General features: G+C 42.3%; 1 protein-coding gene across 1 annotated transcript in view; it reads left to right on the forward strand.

Annotated features, from left to right (window-relative positions):
* Window positions 1-18,582, forward strand: part of LOC129926709 (alcohol dehydrogenase [acceptor]-like) — a 36,646-nt gene extending 18,064 nt beyond the window's left edge. Inside the window, exons 9-11 of the mRNA XM_056032378.1 lie at window positions 15,826-16,003; window positions 17,596-17,821; window positions 18,345-18,582. Coding sequence (XP_055888353.1) covers window positions 15,826-16,003; window positions 17,596-17,821; window positions 18,345-18,495 — 555 coding nt within the window. The 3' untranslated portion in view covers window positions 18,496-18,582. The remainder of the gene's footprint in view (window positions 1-15,825; window positions 16,004-17,595; window positions 17,822-18,344) is intronic.
* Window positions 18,583-19,058: the final 476 nt, after the last annotated feature.

The raw sequence follows: 19,058 nt of genomic DNA on the forward strand, positions 1-19,058 counted from the left end.
GCCATTTTTATTTATCGCAGTAGGATTGGCGTTTTCCATATTGAATGAAACTCCAAAATGACAATTTTCGTCTATATGTTTCCGTATATTTTAAGGACGTTTTCGTATATTTTGCAATTTCGGGAGGTTTCCAGGAGTTCCTTGTAAATCGACAGGAGGGCGCAGGAAATCTGTTTTAAGTTATAAAATGTTTTAATTTAATAATTTATACACCTAGAATCAGCGCGGGTCCTATGAAAGTGCGGGTCCTATGAAAGTGCGGGGCCTACTGCGATTGCATAGGTTGCAGTAGCCTAGGCCGGCCCTGCGAAATAGCGGCGTATGCTACGCCGCCGGTCGACTAGTGTAGTAACAATATAAATAAATCACGTTTTTTTTCACTCTTGCGTTCTTGAGTCGTCTCTACCGCTGACGACAATGCCGCTTATCTTGCATCATTTACAACCAATTTCTAACCTCTTCCCACTGTCACCATAGAAACAGACTCCACAACATTGAGGTTACAAATAGGAGATTGAAAGTTGAAGTGGGTGGATGCCTGGTCGTAGTGTTTCCGCGCTGGACTATCGTTCGGACTTATCGATGGTCCCGGGTTTAAACCCTGCCCGCTCCCATCCCCCTTCGTCCTGCGTTAGGCTTGGACTAGGAAGTAAACTATTTTCAACTCTTAAGGAACATCCGAAATATGGCAAACATTTTACAAACATTTTTTTACATGCAAGAGACTGGTGACAGAAAGACGTATAGTTATCAGTGTGAATTGTACACTAAAGATAGTTATCTTTTTTTTTTGTACATACATCCCGGGCCGCCTTAGGCCACAGCAACCATTTTAAGGTATATTAAAGGGCTCATTGAAAACTTCTGAAAACATAAAAATTTCCTATAAAATAAACAAAATTCTCATATTATGGTGTAATTCAACTCCCGAAGATAGATTGAACGGTATGGAAATTCTTACTAATCTATTTAGAGGGTACTTTGTAAAAGTAAGTTCTATTTTCAGACCTTGTGGTCTATAGGGCAGATAATGTAAAGGCCATCTGTTTCTGTGGCCTACGGTTAACGAGGTAGTCATGTGGCCAGTACAAATACCATCCGCCTTTACTTTTCCCCAACTAATGTCAGGTACCCATTAGAGCTGGGTGGACTCAGAGGCGCCCAAAGATCCCTAAATTAAAACTCCCAGTCATCACCGGGATTTGAACCCGGGACACCCGGTTCGAAAGCCTCACTGTCTGCCTCTTCTGTTTCCTGAACAAATGTCTTCCCTTTGCTTTCTAAGTCTGAATCTTCTGTTTCCTGAATAAATGTCTTCCCATCGCTTTCACTGTCTGCCTCTTCTGTTTCCTGAACAAATGTCTTCCCCACGCTTTCACTGTCTGCCTCTTCTTTTTCCTGAACAAAAGTCTTCCCATTGCTTTCTCTGTCTGCCTCTTCTGTTTCCTGAACAAATGTCTTCACATTGCTTTCTATGTCTTCCTCTTCTGTTTCCTGAACAAAAGTCTTCCAATTGCTTTCTCTGTCTGCCTCTTCTGTTTCCTGAACAAAAGTCTTCCAATTGCTGTCTCTGTCTGCCTCTTCTGTTTCCCAAACAAATGTCTTCCCATTGCTTTCTCTGTCTGCCTCTTCTGTTTCCCAAACAAATGTCTTCCCATTGCTTTCTCTGTCTGCCTCGTCTGTTTTCTGAACAAATGTCTTCCCATTGCTTTCTATGTCTTCCTCTTCTGTTTCCTGAACAAATGTCTTCCCATTGCTTTCTCTGTCTGCCTCTTCTGTTTCCTGAACAAATGTCTTCCCATTGCTTTCTCTGTCATCCTCTTCTGTTTCCTGAACAAATGTCTTCCCATTGCTTTCTCTGTCTGCCTCTTCTGTTTCCCATACAAATGTCTTCCCATTGCTTTCTCTGTCTGCCTCTTCTGTTTCCTGAACAAATGTCTTCCCATTGCTTTCTCTGTCTGCCTCTTCTGTTTCCTAAACAAATGTCTTCCCATTTCTTTCTCTGTCTTCCTCTTCTGTTTCCTGAACAAATGTCTTCCCATTGCTTTCTCTGTCTGCCTCTTCTGTTTCCTGAACAAATGTCTTCCCATTGCTTTCTCTGTCTGCCTCTTCTGTTTCCTGAACAAATGTCTTCCCATTGCTTTCTCTGTCTGCCTCTTCTGTTTCCCAAACAAATGTCTTCCCACTGCTTTCTCTGACTGCCTCTTCTGTTTCCCAAACAAATATCTTCCCCTCGCTTTCACTGTCTGCCTCTTCTGTTTCCTAATCATATGTCTTCCCATTGCTTTCTCTGTCTGCCTCTTCTGTTTGCGTCCCGAGACATGACGTTAAACTGCGCTCCTCTTTCCTTAGCACTTTTGGAGCTCAAAAGTGCCCTACTTCTTTTCTATCATTGTGTCTGCCTCCTCTTTTCCTAAGTCTGCCTTCATTGATCATCACACTGTCTCCTTAACTTTAAATTCTCACTACGTCCTAGACCAGTCCGTTTGCCGTGGACTGCGACGGGTAAGGGGGGATAAAGAGATCCTGGTGTTTGAGTGGTGGCTATCTGAGGATAAACCACAACAACACAATACTTTGGCTCCAAGTTCCCCTAGACCTGAGACCCAGATGGCCCGCTCTGGGTCAACCGGCTGGTCATGCCGAGCTACCAGCATAGGTAGCACCTGTGTAGCCCTGGCGGGCTCATTCTGGACATCCGAATGGAGTGTGTCTAAGCTACACAAATCAATGGAACTCCTTGTAGAAGTAGACAGCAAGACACACTCTGATGGGCTTTTAAGATGCAGAAGACTCTGTGATCTCCAAGTGGAAGTCATGCCACACAAGAGTCTGAACACCAGCAGAGGTGTAATCAGCTCTAGGGACCTACTGGAATGTTCCGAGAAGGAAATAGTGGAGGGCATTGAAGGAGTCACCCATGCCCGGCGCATTACCAGGCGCAGGGAGGGTGAGGAGGTCAAAACCGCCACTATTATCCTCACATTCGGAACTAGGACACCGCCAGAGTATGTGAAGGCAGGATACCTACGAGTTCCAGTGAGGCCCTACATACCTAACCCCATGAGGTGCTTCAAGTGCCAGGGTTATGGACACGGCGCGGCAGTCTGCAAGAGGAACACTGTGTGTGCCAGATGTGCTGGAGAGGGTCATGAGGACAAGGGCTGCACAGCCCAGTTCAAATGCCCAAACTGTCAAGCTGGCCACTCAGCCTACTCCAAGGACTGCCCTGTGTGGAAACAGGAGGTTGCCGTGCAGGAGTACAAGGCAAGAAACGGATGTACCTTTAGCCATGCGAAATCGGCTGTACTGGCCCTACCCAATGGCCAATTCGGCTTGACAAAGACCTACGCCCAGGCTGTTGCTAAGAAAGGAAGATCCATAGCCACACAGACGGACACATTGACCCCACCACCCCCTCCTCCTCCTCCAACTCAGAAGAAAACACCGCCAAAGAACACACCTCTGAAGAAACAAGAAAGCCCTGTTGTCATGCTAAAGAACAGGTTCTCTGTGCTCGCTGATGAGAGCATGGAGACTGAGCAGCATGTCAAAACCAATACTCCGGGAGAACCCGGAGACATCATGTCTGACACAGGTTCTCCTCAGAGAACCCAGCCAGACACCCCAACCTCTACCGAGCTAGAGGTTGACCAACTCCCTAAGGGGAGAAATCAAAGCGGAGAGGATGCCCAAGGTGAGAGAGGAGGAAATAACCTCCGCTCTAACCAGAGGGATCTCCCCTCTCCAGAGAGAAAGACTTCCCCCAAAAGGGGGTTGTCCTCCTCTCCATCCAAACCCAAGAATAAAAATACCAAGGTCACTGGAATAAAGGGAAACCCCTCCGGGGGCCTCCCAAGGCCAAATAGCTCCAAGTAGGTCATCTAGAATAAGCCATGGATTCCAGAATTGTACAGTGGAATTGTAGAGGCCTCAAGGCCAATTACGAGGAAATGCAGCTACTGATGGACTCTGAGACTCCTGTAGCTGTCTGCTTACAGGAAACATTTCTGAAAGATTGCATCAGCTTCCGAAGCTACCGTGCTTACACCAAGAATGTTGAGGATGCAGAGAGAGCATCAGGTGGAGTCTGTATCCTTGTGAAGGATAGCATCCCCCATGAGAGGGTAGAACTACAGACCACACTACAGGCCGTAGCAGCTAGGATAACCCTTCACAAGGTTATCACTTGCTGCAGCCTGTATCTACCACCAGGCGCTCCATTAAACCGAACAGACATGGAGGACCTATTGAAACAACTCCCCCGGCCTTATTTAATCCTTGGGGATTTCAATGCCCATAACACCATGTGGGGATCCAACAATACCGACACAAGAGGTCGTATGCTGGAGGATATCTTCCTCCAACATGATTTATGCATACTTAATGATGCATCACCGACCTACTTGCACCCAGGAACTGGATCATTCACATGCATTGACCTCACCGTATGCGTCCCCGGACTTCTGGACGATTTTAAATGGTCAGTTAGCAATGATCTACGGGGAAGTGATCACTTCCCAATCATCATTACTAACAATCTCCCTTCATTGGGACGACCTCAGCGGTGGAAACTGAATAAGGCCGATTGGGAACAATTCCAAAAAAGATGCTCTGAGGATATCACAGAAAATATCCTCCATAAACAGAACCCAGCTGATACCTTTGCTAGCAAGCTACTAAGTATAGCCAGGAAAGTTGTACCCCTAACCTCTGCAAATCCAAAACGGCCTAGCAAACCATGGTTTGATACAGCTTGCAAAAGTGCTATTGGTGATAGGAAAAAACGACTGCCTGCATTTATAAAGAATCCTTTCCAGGAAAACCTAAAGCTATTCAGAATAGCTAGAGCAAAGGCTAGACAAACCATACGGTCAGCCAAAAGGAATTCCTGGAGAAGTTTTGTCGGCAGTCTGGATGCCAAAACTTCTGCTAGAGCGGTTTGGAAGGCAGTAAGGCGAATCAAAGGGAAAGAATCAAATGCAATAGGGCATTTGAAAAACCAAGGACGAACTGTCACGTCCCCCAGAGAAATAGCTGACTGCCTTGCATCCTCAATAGCAGAAAAATCATCCACTGCACACTACACGCCAGAGTTCCAAAAAGTCAAAACCAGGGAGGAAAGACACCCCATTGATTTCAGGTCAGAGAACAATGAAGACTACAACAAACCGTTCTCGCTTGAGGAACTGAGGGAATCGCTGGACAAGTCACATGACACAGCGCCTGGAGAAGACGAAATCCATTACCAGTTCCTCAAGCACCTTCCCGAACCCTTATTGGCAGTCCTGCTAGGGGTCTATAACTGTGTGTGGCAAACAGGCGCTTTCCCAAACAGCTGGAGGAAAGCCACAGTTATACCGATACCTAAACCGGGAAGAGACGGCTCTGACCCAGCTAACTACCGACCAATAGCACTAACAAGCTGCATCTGCAAAACCATGGAAAGAATGATTAACAGTAGGCTGGTCTGGTACCTGGAAAGGAATAAAGTGATCTCTAACTACCAGTGCGGATTCCGGCAGGGGCGGACAACAACTGACCACCTGGTAAGGCTGGAAGCTTATATTAGAAATGCATTACTCAGAAGAGAACATCTAGTAGCTGTATTCTTCGATATAGAAAAGGCCTATGACACAACCTGGAAACATGGCATTCTACGTGACCTGGCGCTTATGGGGCTTAAGGGACACCTCCCCCGTTTTGTGGAGGAATTCCTGAAAGATCGAAAATTTCAGGTTCGAGTGGGCAACTCCGCTTCTGACACTCATGACCAGGAAATGGGTGTACCCCAGGGCAGCATTCTGTCAGTCACCCTGTTCAACATTAAAATAAATAGCATCATAAATGCGCTGCCCCCTGGCATAGAGTGCTCTTTGTATGTTGATGACTTTGTCATTCTCACTTATGGGAAAAACATGAACACCTTAGAAAGAAAATTACAGTTATGTTTAAACAAAATTCAGGGTTGGGCAAACTATAATGGTTTCAAATTCTCAGACTCCAAAACAGTTAGTATGCATTTTTGTAATCTAAGGGGACTACACCCAGACCCTGAACTATTTATACACAAAAAGAAGATCCCTGTCGTGAAAACTACAAAATTTTTAGGCCTCACCTTAGATTCCAAATTTAATTTTCTCCCCCACATTAAGGAACTTAAGAAGAAATGCCAAAAGTCGTTAAACATACTAAGAGTACTCAGCCATACGGACTGGGGAGCTGACAGAGATACCTTGCTGCTGCTCTATCGGAGTCTAATTCGATCCAAGCTAGACTACGGATCCATAATATATGGAGCAGCAAGGAAGTCGTACCTAAAAATACTGGAACCAATACAAATTGCTGCCCTGCGTCTCTGTCTCGGCGCGTTTCGTACATCACCTATCCCAAGTCTCCATGTGGAGGCTGGAGAACTCCCCATGGATATAAGAATGAAAAAGCTTGCAATGCAGTATATAGTCAAGCTAAAATCCAACCCCACGAACCCTGCTTTTGGCTCCATATTTAACCCCACAGAGGTAGAATTATACAATCGAAGGCCTAACGTCATACAGCCGTTGGGCCTTCGAATGAGAGAACCCATCCAAAATTTAACCCCACCCATTGACCAAATCTCTAAAATAGAAACCCCTCAGAATCCTCCTTGGCTAATGAATAAACCCAAATTAAATTTATCCCTCCTTAATTTGAAAAAAGAAAATACAGACCCAAGCATACTACAAGTCCACTTTAGGGAACTGCAGGAGAGCTACGGAGATTGTGGCACCATCTACACAGACGGATCCAAAATGGAGGGAAAGGTCGCGTGTGCCTGCTCCTTTCGGAACAAAACAATCTCCCGTAGACTCCCCGATGGCTGCTCCATCTTTACGGCCGAATTGCACGCAATATTGCTTGCACTTATGGCTGTAAAAGCATCAGAAAGGAGTAAATTTATAATCTGCTCCGACTCCAAATCTGCATTGCAAGCTTTGGGGCGGATGAAGACTGACATCTTATTGGTACATAAGAGCCTGAAGCTGTTGGACCAAATAACAGCCGACCGTAGGGATGTCACCTTCATCTAGGTCCCCTCCCATGTTGGCATTGAGGGAAACGAAGCCGCAGACAGAGAAGCAAAGAGAGCCCTAAATCATGCGGTGTCAGGAACCCAAATTCCCTACTCGGACCTGAGACAAAGTATTGCCTCTGCCACCTATCGAGAGTGGCAGAATCGATGGGAGGCTGAGACTCACAGTAAACTCAGGCAGATTGTGGCGGATGTCAGGTGGCGGCCCACATCTAAGGGTCTGACAAGGCGTGGTAGCACGACCATGTCCAGACTTAGGATTGGCCACACCTACATCACGCACTCTTTTGTACTGAAGAGAGAGGAGCCCCCACTTTGCGAGTACTGTGACTCTCGCCTCACCGTGGAACATATCCTCGTTGATTGCCCCAGATACCAGGATGTCAGGGCGAAATATTTTAGAGCCACTAATCTAAAAACACTATTTAATAATGTCGACCCTGGTAAGGTACTGGGCTTTATTCGGGAAATGGGGCTATCTACGAAGATCTGATTTCTGAATTTGTGAACATGCACTATTTACATTAGATTTTTACCAAATATTTAAATTTTTACTACCTTTACTATTTTAACTGTGAATAGACCTTGATTTTAATTATATGACTGTATAGAATCTGGCCCTTGTTGTTTAGAGAGAGAGTAGTCCTTAAGGAACTGCAGGCACGACATGGCCTAAATTGTGCCGATGTGCCTCAAATCAGAAATCACAAATCACAAATCCTCTTCTGTTTCCCAAACAAATGTCTTCCCATTGCTTTCTCTGTCTGCCTCTTCTGTTTCCTGAACAAATGTCTTCCCATTGCTTTCTCTGTCTTCCTCTTCTTTTTCCTGAACAAATGTCTTCCCATTGCTTTCTCTGTCTGCCTCTTCTGTTTCCTGAACAAAAGTCTTCCCATTGCTTTCTCTGTCTGCCTCTTCTGTTTCCTAATCATATGTCTTCCCATTGCTTTCTCTGTCTGTCTTTATCTGTTTCCCAAACAAATGTCTTCCCATTGCTTTCTCTGTCTGCCTCTTCTGTTTCCTAATCATATGTCTTCCCATTGCTTTCTCTGTCTGTCTTTATCTGTTTCCTGAACAAATGTCTTCCCCACGCTTTCACTGTCTGCCTCTTCTGTTTCCTAAACAAATGTCTTCCCATTGCTTTCTCTGTCTGCCTCTTCTGTTTCCTAAACAAATGTCTTCCCATCCCTTTCACTGTCTGCCTCTTCTGTTTCCTGAACAAATGTCTTCCCCACGCTTTCACTGTCTGCCTCTTCTGTTTCCTAAACAAATGTCTTCCTATTGCTTTCTCTGTCTGCCTCTTCTGTTTCCTAAACAAATGTCTTCCCATCGCTTTCACTGTCTGCCTCTTCTGCTTTCTGGACAAATGTCTTACCCATGCTTTCACTGTCTGCCTCTTCTGTTTCCCAAACAAATGTCTTCCCATTGCTTTCTCTGTCTGCCTCTTCTGTTTCCTAATCATATGTCTTCCCATTGCTTTCTCTGTCTGCCTCTTCTGTTTCCTGAACAAATGTCTTCCCATTGCTTTCTTTGTCTTCCTCTTCTGTTTCCTGAACAAATGTCTTCCCATTGCTTTCTCTTTCTGAATCTTCTGTTTCCTAATCATATGTCTTCCCATTGCTTTCTCTGTCTGCCTCTTATGTTTCCTGAACAAATTCTTCCCATTGCTTTCTCTGTCTGCCTCTTCTGTTTCCTGAACAAATGTCTTCCCATTGCTTTCTCTGTCTGCCTCTTCTGTTTCCCAAACAACTGTCTTCCCATCGCTTTCACTGTCTGCCTCTTCTGTTTCCTGAACAAATGTCTTCCCATTGCTTTCTCTGTCTTCCTCTTCTGTTTCCTGAACAAATGTCTTCCCATTGCTTTCTCTGTCTGCCTCTTCTGTTTCCTGAACAAAAGTCTTCCCATTGCTTTCTCTGTTTGCCTCTTCTGTTTCCTGAACAAAAGTCTTCCCATTGTTTTCTCTGTCTGCCTCTTCTGTTTCCCAAACAAATGTCTTCCCATTGCTTTCTCTGTCTGCCTCTTCTGTTTACTGAACAAATGTCTTCCCATTTTTTTCTCTGTCTGCCTCTTCTGTTTCCTGAACAAAAGTCTTCCCATTGCTTTCTCTGTCTGCCTCTTCTGTTTCCCAAACAAATGTCTTCCCATTGCTTTCTCTGTCTGCCTCTTCTGTTTCCTGAACAAATGTCTTCCCATTGCTTTCTCTGTCTGCCTCTTCTGTTTCCTAAACAAATGTCTTCCCATTGCTTTCTCTGTCTGCCTCTTATGTTTCCTGAACAAATGTCTTCCCATTGCTTTCTCTGTCTGCCTCTTCTGTTTCCTGAACAAATGTCTTCCCATTGCTTTCTCTGACTGCCTGTTCTGTTTCCTGAACAAATGTCTTCCCATTGCTTTCTCTGTCTGCCTCTTCTGTTTCCTGAACAAATGTCTTCCCATTGCTTTCTCATCCTCATCTGTTTCCCAAACAAATGTCTTCCCATCGCTTTTTCTGTCTGTCTTTATCTGTTTCTTGAACATATGTCTTCCCATTGCTTTCTCTGCCTCTTCTGTTTCCTGAACAAATGTCTTCCCATCGCTTTCTCTGTCTGCCTCTTCTGTTTCCTGAACAAAAGTCTTCCCATTGCTTTCTCTGTTTGCCTCTTCTGTTTCCTGAACAAAAGTCTTCCCATTGTTTTCTCTGTCTGCCTCTTCTGTTTCCCAAACAAATGTCTTCTAATTGCTTTCTCTGTCTGCCTCTTCTGTTTACTGAACAAATGTCTTCCCATTGCTTTCTCTGTCTGCCTCTTCTGTTTCCTGAACAAAAGTCTTCCCATTGCTTTCTCTGTCTGCCTCTTCTGTTTCCCAAACAAATGTCTTCCCATTGCTTTCTCTGTCTGCCTCTTCTGTTTCCTGAACAAATGTCTTCCCATTGCTTTCTCTGTCTGCCTCTTCTGTTTCCTAAACAAATGTCTTCCCATTGCTTTCTCTGTCTGCCTCTTATGTTTCCTGAACAAATGTCTTCCCATTGCTTTCTCTGTCTGCCTCTTCTGTTTCCTGAACAAATGTCTTCCCATTGCTTTCTCGGCCTCATCTGTTTCCCAAACAAATGTCTTCCCATCGCTTTCTCTGTCTGCCTCTTCTGTTTCCTGAACAAATGTCTTCCCATTGCTTTCTCTGTCTGCCTGTTCTGTTTCCTGAACAAATGTCTTCCCATTGCTTTCTCTGTCTGCCTCTTCTGTTTCCTGAACAAATGTCTTCCCATTGCTTTCTCTTTCTGAATCTTCTGTTTCCTAATCATATGTCTTCCCATTGCTTTCTCTGTCTGCCTCTTATGTTTCCTGAACAAATGTCTTCCCATTGCTTTCTCTGTCTTCCTCTTCTGTTTCCTGAACAAATGTCTTCCCATTGCTTTCTCTGTCTGCCTCTTCTGTTTCCCAAACAAATGTCTTCCCATTGCTTTCACTGTCTGCCTCTTCTGTTTCCTGAACAAATGTCTTCCCATTGCTTTCTCTGTCTTCCTCTTCTGTTTCCTGAACAAATGTCTTCCCATTGCTTTCTCTGTCTGCCTCTTCTGTTTCCTGAACAAAAGTCTTCCCATTGCTTTCTCTGTCTGCCTCTTCTGTTTCCTAAACAAATGTCTTCCCATTGCTTTCTCTGTCTGCCTCTTCTGTTTCCTAAACAAATGTCTTCCCATCCCTTTCACTGTCTGCCTCTTCTGTTTCCTGAACAAATGTCTTCCCCACGCTTTCACTGTCTGCCTCTTCTGTTTCCTGAACAAATGTCTTCCCATTGCTTTCTCTGTCTGCCTCTTCTGTTTCCCAAAGAAATGTCTTCCCATTGCTTTCTCTGTCTGCCTCTTCTGTTTCCTAATCATATGTCTTCCCATTGCTTTCTCTGTCTGCCTCTTCTGTTTCCTGAACAAATGTCTTCCCATTGTTTTCTCCGTCTGCCTCTTCTGTTTCCTGAACAAAAGTCTTCCCATTGCTTTCTCTGTCTGCCTCTTCTGTTTCCCAAACAAATGTCTTCCCATTGCTTTCTCTGTCTGCCTCTTCTGTTTCCTGAACAAATGTCTTCCCATTGCTTTCTCTGTCTGCCTCTTCTGTTTCCTAAACAAATGTCTTCCCATTGCTTTCTCTGTCTGCCTCTTATGTTTCCTGAACAAATGTCTTCCCATTGCTTTCTCTGTCTGCCTCTTCTGTTTCCTGAACAAATGTCTTCCCATTGCTTTCTCGGCCTCATCTGTTTCCCAAACAAATGTCTTCCCATCGCTTTCTCTGTCTGCCTCTTCTGTTTCCTGAACAAATGTCTTCCCATTGCTTTCTCTGTCTGCCTGTTCTGTTTCCTGAACAAATGTCTTCCCATTGCTTTCTCTGTCTGCCTCTTCTGTTTCCTGAACAAATGTCTTCCCATTGCTTTCTCGGCCTCATCTGTTTCCCAAACAAATGTCTTCCCATCGCTTTTTCTGTCTGTCTTTATCTGTTTCTTGAACATATGTCTTTTCATTGCTTTCTCTGCCTCTTCTGTTTCCTGAACAAATGTCTTCCCATCGCTTTCTCTGTCTGCCTCTTCTGTTTCCTGAACAAATGTCTTCCCATTGCTTTCTCTGTCTGCCTCTTCTGTTTCCTGAACAAATGTCTTCCCATCGCTTTTACTGTCTGCCTCTTCTGTTTCCTAAACAAATGTCTTCCCATTGCTTTCTCTGACTGCCTCTTCATTTTTCTGAACAAATGTCTTCCCATTGAATTCTCTGTCTGCCTCTTCTGTTTCATGAACATATGTCTTCCCATTGCTTTCTCTGTCTGCCACTTCTGTTTCCTGAACAAATGTCTTCCCATTGCTTTCTCTGTCTGCCTCTTCTGTTTCCTGAACAAAAGTCTTCCCATTGCTTTCTCTGTTTGCCTCTTCTGTTTCCTGAACAAAAGTCTTCCCATTGTTTTCTCTGTCTGCCTCTTCTGTTTCCCAAACAAATGTCTTCCCATTGCTTTCTCTGTCTGCCTCTTCTGTTTACTGAACAAATGTCTTCCCATTTTTTTCTCTGTCTGCCTCTACTGTTTCCTGAACAAAAGTCTTCCCATTGCTTTCTCTGTCTGCCTCTTCTGTTTCCCAAACAAATGTCTTCCCATTGCTTTCTCTGTCTGCCTTTTCTGTTTCCTGAACAAATGTCTTCCCATTGCTTTCTCTGTCTGCCTCTTCTGTTTCCTAAACAAATGTCTTCCCATTGCTTTCTCTGTCTGCCTCTTATGTTTCCTGAACAAATGTCTTCCCATTGCTTTCTTATCCTCATCTGTTTCCCAAACAAATGTCTTCCCATCGCTTTTTCTGTCTGTCTTTATCTGTTTCTTGAACATATGTCTTCCCATTGCTTTCTCTGCCTCTTCTGTTTCCTGAACAAATGTCTTCCCATCGCTTTCTCTGTCTGCCTCTTCTGTTTCCTGAACAAAAGTCTTCCCATTGCTTTCTCTGTTTGCCTCTTCTGTTTCCTGAACAAAAGTCTTCCCATTGTTTTCTCTGTCTGCCTCTTCTGTTTCCCAAACAAATGTCTTCTAATTGCTTTCTCTGTCTGCCTCTTCTGTTTACTGAACAAATGTCTTCCCATTGCTTTCTCTGTCTGCCTCTTCTGTTTCCTGAACAAAAGTCTTCCCATTGCTTTCTCTGTCTGCCTCTTCTGTTTCCCAAACAAATGTCTTCCCATTGCTTTCTCTGTCTGCCTCTTCTGTTTCCTGAACAAATGTCTTCCCATTGCTTTCTCTGTCTGCCTCTTATGTTTACTGAACAAATGTCTTCCCATTTTTTTCTCTGTCTGCCTCTACTGTTTCCTGAACAAAAGTCTTCCCATTGCTTTCTCTGTCTGCCTCTTCTGTTTCCCAAACAAATGTCTTCCCATTGCTTTCTCTGTCTGCCTTTTCTGTTTCCTGAACAAATGTCTTCCCATTGCTTTCTCTGTCTGCCTCTTCTGTTTCCTAAACAAATGTCTTCCCATTGCTTTCTCTGTCTGCCTCTTATGTTTCCTGAACAAATGTCTTCCCATTGCTTTCTCTGTCTGCCTCTTCTGTTTCCTGAACAAATGTCTTCCCATTGCTTTCTCTGACTGCCTGTTCTGTTTCCTGAACAAATGTCTTCCCATTGCTTTCTCTGTCTGCCTCTTCTGTTTCCTGAACAAATGTCTTCCCATTGCTTTCTTATCCTCATCTGTTTCCCAAACAAATGTCTTCCCATCGCTTTTTCTGTCTGTCTTTATCTGTTTCTTGAACATATGTCTTCCCATTGCTTTCTCTGCCTCTTCTGTTTCCTGAACAAATGTCTTCCCATCGCTTTCTCTGTCTGCCTCTTCTGTTTCCTGAACAAAAGTCTTCCCATTGCTTTCTCTGTTTGCCTCTTCTGTTTCCTGAACAAAAGTCTTCCCATTGTTTTCTCTGTCTGCCTCTTCTGTTTCCCAAACAAATGTCTTCTAATTGCTTTCTCTGTCTGCCTCTTCTGTTTACTGAACAAATGTCTTCCCATTGCTTTCTCTGTCTGCCTCTTCTGTTTCCTGAACAAAAGTCTTCCCATTGCTTTCTCTGTCTGCCTCTTCTGTTTCCCAAACAAATGTCTTCCCATTGCTTTCTCTGTCTGCCTCTTCTGTTTCCTAAACAAATGTCTTCCCATTGCTTTCTCTGTCTGCCTCTTATGTTTCCTGAACAAATGTCTTCCCATTGCTTTCTCTGTCTGCCTCTTCTGTTTCCTGAACAAATGTCTTCCCATTGCTTTCTCGGCCTCATCTGTTTCCCAAACAAATGTCTTCCCATCGCTTTCTCTGTCTGCCTCTTCTGTTTCCTGAACAAATGTCTTCCCATTGCTTTCTCTGTCTGCCTGTTCTGTTTCCTGAACAAATGTCTTCCCATTGCTTTCTCTGTCTGCCTCTTCTGTTTCCTGAACAAATGTCTTCCCATTGCTTTCTCATCCTCATCTGTTTCCCAAACAAATGTCTTCCCATCGCTTTTTCTGTCTGTCTTTATCTGTTTCTTGAACATATGTCTTCCCATTGCTTTCTCTGCCTCTTCTGTTTCCTGAACAAATGTCTTCCCATCGCTTTCTCTGTCTGCCTCTTCTGTTTCCTGAACAAATGTCTTCCCATTGCTTTCTCTGTCTGCCTCTTCTGTTTCCTGAACAAATGTCTTCCCATCGCTTTCACTGTCTGCCTCTTCTGTTTCCTGAACAAATGTCTTCCCATTGCTTTCTCTGACTGCCTCTTCTTTTTTCTGAACAAATGTCTTCCCATTGAATTCTCTGTCTGCCTCTTCTGTTTCATGAACATATGTCATCCCATTGCTTTCTCTGTCTGCCACTTCTGTTTCCTGAACAAATGTCTTCCCATTGCTTTCTCTGTCTGCCTCTTCTGTTTCCTGAACAAATGTCTTCCCATTGCTTTTTCTGTCTGCCTCTTCTGTTTCATGAACATATGTCATCCCATTGCTTTCTCTGTCTGCCTCTTCTGTTTCCTGAACAAATGTCTTCCCATTGCTTTCTCTGTCTGCCTCTTCTGTTTCCTGAACAAATGTCTTCCCATTGCTTTCTCTGTCTGCCTCTTCTGTTTCCTGAACAAATGTCTTTCCATCGCTTTCACTGTCTGCCTCTTCTGTTTCCTGAACAAATGTCTTCCCATTGCTTTCTCTGACTGCCTCTTCTGTTTCCTGAACATATGTCTTCCCATCGCTTTCTCTGACTGCCTCTTCTGTTTCCTGAACAAATGTCTTCCCATTGCTTTCTCTGTCTGCCTCTTCTGTTTCCTTAACAAATGTCTTCCCCACGCTTTCACTGTCTGCCTCTTCTGTTTCCTGAACAAATGTCTTCCCATTGCTTTCTCTGTCTGCCTCTTCTGTTTCCCAAACAAATGTCTTCCCATTGCTTTCTCTGTCTGCCTCTTCTGTTTCCTGAACAAAAGTCTTCCCATTGCTTTCTCTGTCTGCCTCTTCTGTTTCCTGAACAAATGTCTTCCCATTGCTTTCTCTGTCTGCCTCTTCTGTTTCCTGAACAAAAGTCTTCCAATTGCTTTTTCTGTCTGCCTCTTCTGTTTCCTGAACAAATGTCTTCCCATTGCTTTCTCTGTTTGCCTCTTCTGTTTCCTGAACAAATGTCTTCCAATTGCTTTCTCTGTCTGCCTCTTCTGTTTCCTGAACAAATGTCTTCCCATTGCTTTCTCTGCCTCTTCTGTTTCCCAAACAAATGTCTTCCCATTGCTTTCTCTGCCTGCCTCTTCTGTTTCCTGAACAAAAGTCTTCCTTTTGCTTTCTCTGTCTGCCTCTTCTGTTTCCTGAACAAATGTCTTCCCATTGCTTTCTCTGTCTGCCTCTTCTGTTTCCTGAACAAATGTCTTCCCATTGCTTTCTCTGTCTGCCTCTTCTGTTTCCCAAACAAATGTCTTCCCATTGCTTTCTCTGCCTCTTCTGTTTCCCAAACAAATGTCTTCCCATCGCTTTTTCTGTCTGTCTTTATCTGTTTCCTGAACAAATGTCTTTACGAACCTTGAGGACCTTGGAATGTGGCCATAGAATTATTGTTAGCATTTTCGACAGCAGGATGCCGGGTTTCAATCGCTGTACTAAACCTGTCTCTATTTGCTTTTTCGGTGATGTGATGCGGTACCTAAAATCTATCTTAAGCATCTCAATTCCACTGCTAGGATCCTTTTCCTCTTTCTTATTTAAAAGTCAGTTTATGCTATGCTATGTTTTAGTTTAGTTTTGTTGTAATAAATGAAATAAATTCTAAAAAAAATTCTATTTTATTGTATGCCATAGGTGAAAAATGAGATGGCGCAAAAACAAAATGCGAATTATGGATTTATCTGTCTACCTATTTTATTACACCCTGAGAGTAGAGGGCGGGTAACTCTTCAATACAATGATCCCATAGATTATCCTCGCATTGAGCCCAACTATTTAGAGAAACAGAAAGATATCGATACTTTGATCACAGGTACGGTGTTATGTTCTTGACTAGTTTTGTATGAAAGGAAATATGTTATACCTCTGTACATATTTGTGCATTATTTATTTAGTTATGTGTCGTGTACATTTTGTATATCAGGTATAAAGTTATGATTTGTCTGTGTACATATTATATATATATACTAGAAATATGTTACCCGCGACCCGCGGGTCTTTATTTGCGCATTACTATCGATATAGTTCATGAGAGTGTTTTGTAAACAATTAACCCTTAAAGTGCTGAACTGTTTTACAATGAGTGCAAACACAAGTCTGATGTTTAGAGGCTAAACTACCACACGCGTTTTAAGGGTTAAACGAAATAATAATGTAATAAGTAAAGCGAATGTGTCAATGTAAAAATAGTGTGAATGAAGCTATGAAATCAAAATAGCTAATAGGCTTAAATCCATTTTTCAAATTAAAACATTTGCTTTTAAGCCTACATATATTTGATAAAAATTTGAGATGAATAGACTTAATTTTGTATGTTCATGTGTTAAAGTATAAAGTAGATCTTGAGGTAGACATAGATCTAAATCTACCCTTATCTAGAGTTAAAAATTGGCTTTTATAGAGTTCATTCTGTGTTGCGCATGCGTGACCTTTTTTCATGAATGAATATAGGCCTATCTCAACACGGCTACCCAACTTTAGCGAACAGCGAACGAATGTATTAAAAATGCTTTAGAAAAACAAATTTGAATGTTAAATTGATTAAAATATCAAATGAATGGACAATAATTAGTATGTTTATGTGTTAAAGCACAAAACTATCTTTGCGAAAAGAAGTTTTATCATCTTAGAGTTCAATAAGAGTTTTAGACCTAGACCTAGGAATAGACTCAGTAGAGAGATGTGTTAATGTGTAACCAATTGGTATTGTCTAATGAAAGAATGTTCGCCAGGAAATCTGTAACCACGGATATCAGGAACTAATTTATGTAAAAAATGCATTTGAAACACAAAATTGAAGGTTAATTTTATTATATAATGAAATCAATGGATCTTCTTTTGTATTTTCATGTGTCAAAGTAGAAAACTATCTGAGCAAAGTGTTTCTTAAAATTAGACCTAGATCTAAATCCTTTCGATCTTTTCTCATGTCAACATTGTTAACCATGGCCTAGATCCATAAATACTATAGCTTTAATAGAGTCGGACTTTATTTTTTTTTTTAGGGTCATAAGTTTGTTTTAGGGCTACAATACATACACTACGGTCTAAGTTAGAACATTCCTGCCTAGTTTTATCAAGATTGGTCAAGCGGTTTTGATGTCTATAAGTAACATACATACATACATACACCTCACATTCTACTTTATAATATAGATATGGTTCGTCCACCGTGGTTCGATGATGACCACCTTTGTCATCCAGGGGGCTGAGGGCTTATCACTGGTTTTTTTTCCTCCTCATGTAGCTGGTCAGACAGTAAGACCTATGTGAGCCTGGAATGTTCGGCTGCACACTGGGCATGTTATTCCTGCTGGAGCTAGTGTAGTTCTGATTTGTCAGTTTACATATTTGTACATCAGGTATATTGTTATACTATGTCTATATACTATTGTCGCTCCTCAGGTATACAGGAGTGTGAAAAGTTTGTTAACACTAAAACACTACAAGACATTGGTGCAGAGCTAGCAGAGCAAGTTCCGATCAGTATTTGTAATGGGCACAAGTTCAGATCTTATGATTACTGGCGATGCCTCATTAAAAGCATGCCCCTAACTGCCTATCACCCCGTGGGAACATGTAAAATGGGACCCAGGGGTGACCCAACCGCTGTCGTCGATGCTGATCTAAGGTATATACTTTGATCTTAACTCTTTCTCTCCTAATTGACGATACCATAGTTGATTTGACCCCTATTTAACTAAATTGATTTTTGGATTTATACAATTAATTTCTGTGCTGAAAAAAAAAGAGCATGCATTCTCTAATAATTCATTACCAAAAATAACATTTGCTAATAACAAACAAAAAAGTTATTGAAGTTTAATCACAACAGGATAGTGTAATACAAATGAGCAAAACGAATACTACTATCGAAACGAGGAAAATAATTACGAGAGTAAAAGTTAACTAGCTTAAGAGCAGAAATTAGATCTTGTAGAAACCGATTGAGAAGAGCCTAATATGTCTAGGGCTTGAGCTCTCCAACTTGAATTCACGTCGTATAACCTTATTTCATCGTAACATACATTTAAAAAGCTATCAAGTTAACCTTCACACAGATACCAACTGCTTCTAAACTACTTGTTACAATCACACTTCATATATGCTTTTTTAATATATTTATATATATATATTTTATATTTAATCTTTAGGGTACATGGTATCTGCAATCTGCGAGTAGTGGATGCCTCTATCATGCCTTGGATTGTTTCTGGAGACACAAATGCAGCAACAGTCATGATTGCGGAAGTGGCTGCTGATTTGATTAGATCAAAGACTCCATTGAAACCTTCGAATTTGTAAACGTTTGCTCAATTACCTAGACAACGAAATGATAATGGACTTACAAAGTTGTATTGAAATAGAAATAAAACATTTTTACAAAAATAACATACTGTTGTTGAATTATGTAATTCTTGCAAGTTAACTAAATGTTCAATATTACAAGAAGTATATCTCGCACTGGAATCACACTATCGAATATTTCAAGCAACAATATTTCTTCTGTGACGTAAGGTTCTTAAGATGGGCTCCAGAACGTTAAGACTTTGGCGTCTTCCAGTGTGGATAACTAAGAAGAAATTTGTTTTATCTTTGGGCCGCCCACACCATTACGCAATCATTCGTGAACTTATGACAAGAAATTACATATACTCACTTACAAGCTTACGCACTTACACCATCAATTATTCTCTCATGATCAACCACGCAAGCACGCATTCATAGATTCACAAAATAAGTCTCGTACTTACTTGCTCATAAAGCCCCAACAACACTCACCAACTTACGAGATGCCTTGTCACTCACTCACGCTCTAACGCATGCGCACACAATGAGGCACTAGATCACTCACACACCTTCATTCA

The sequence above is a fragment of the Biomphalaria glabrata genome, chromosome 6 (assembly GCF_947242115.1).
Source record: "Biomphalaria glabrata chromosome 6, xgBioGlab47.1, whole genome shotgun sequence".
NCBI lineage: Eukaryota > Metazoa > Mollusca > Gastropoda > Planorbidae > Biomphalaria > Biomphalaria glabrata.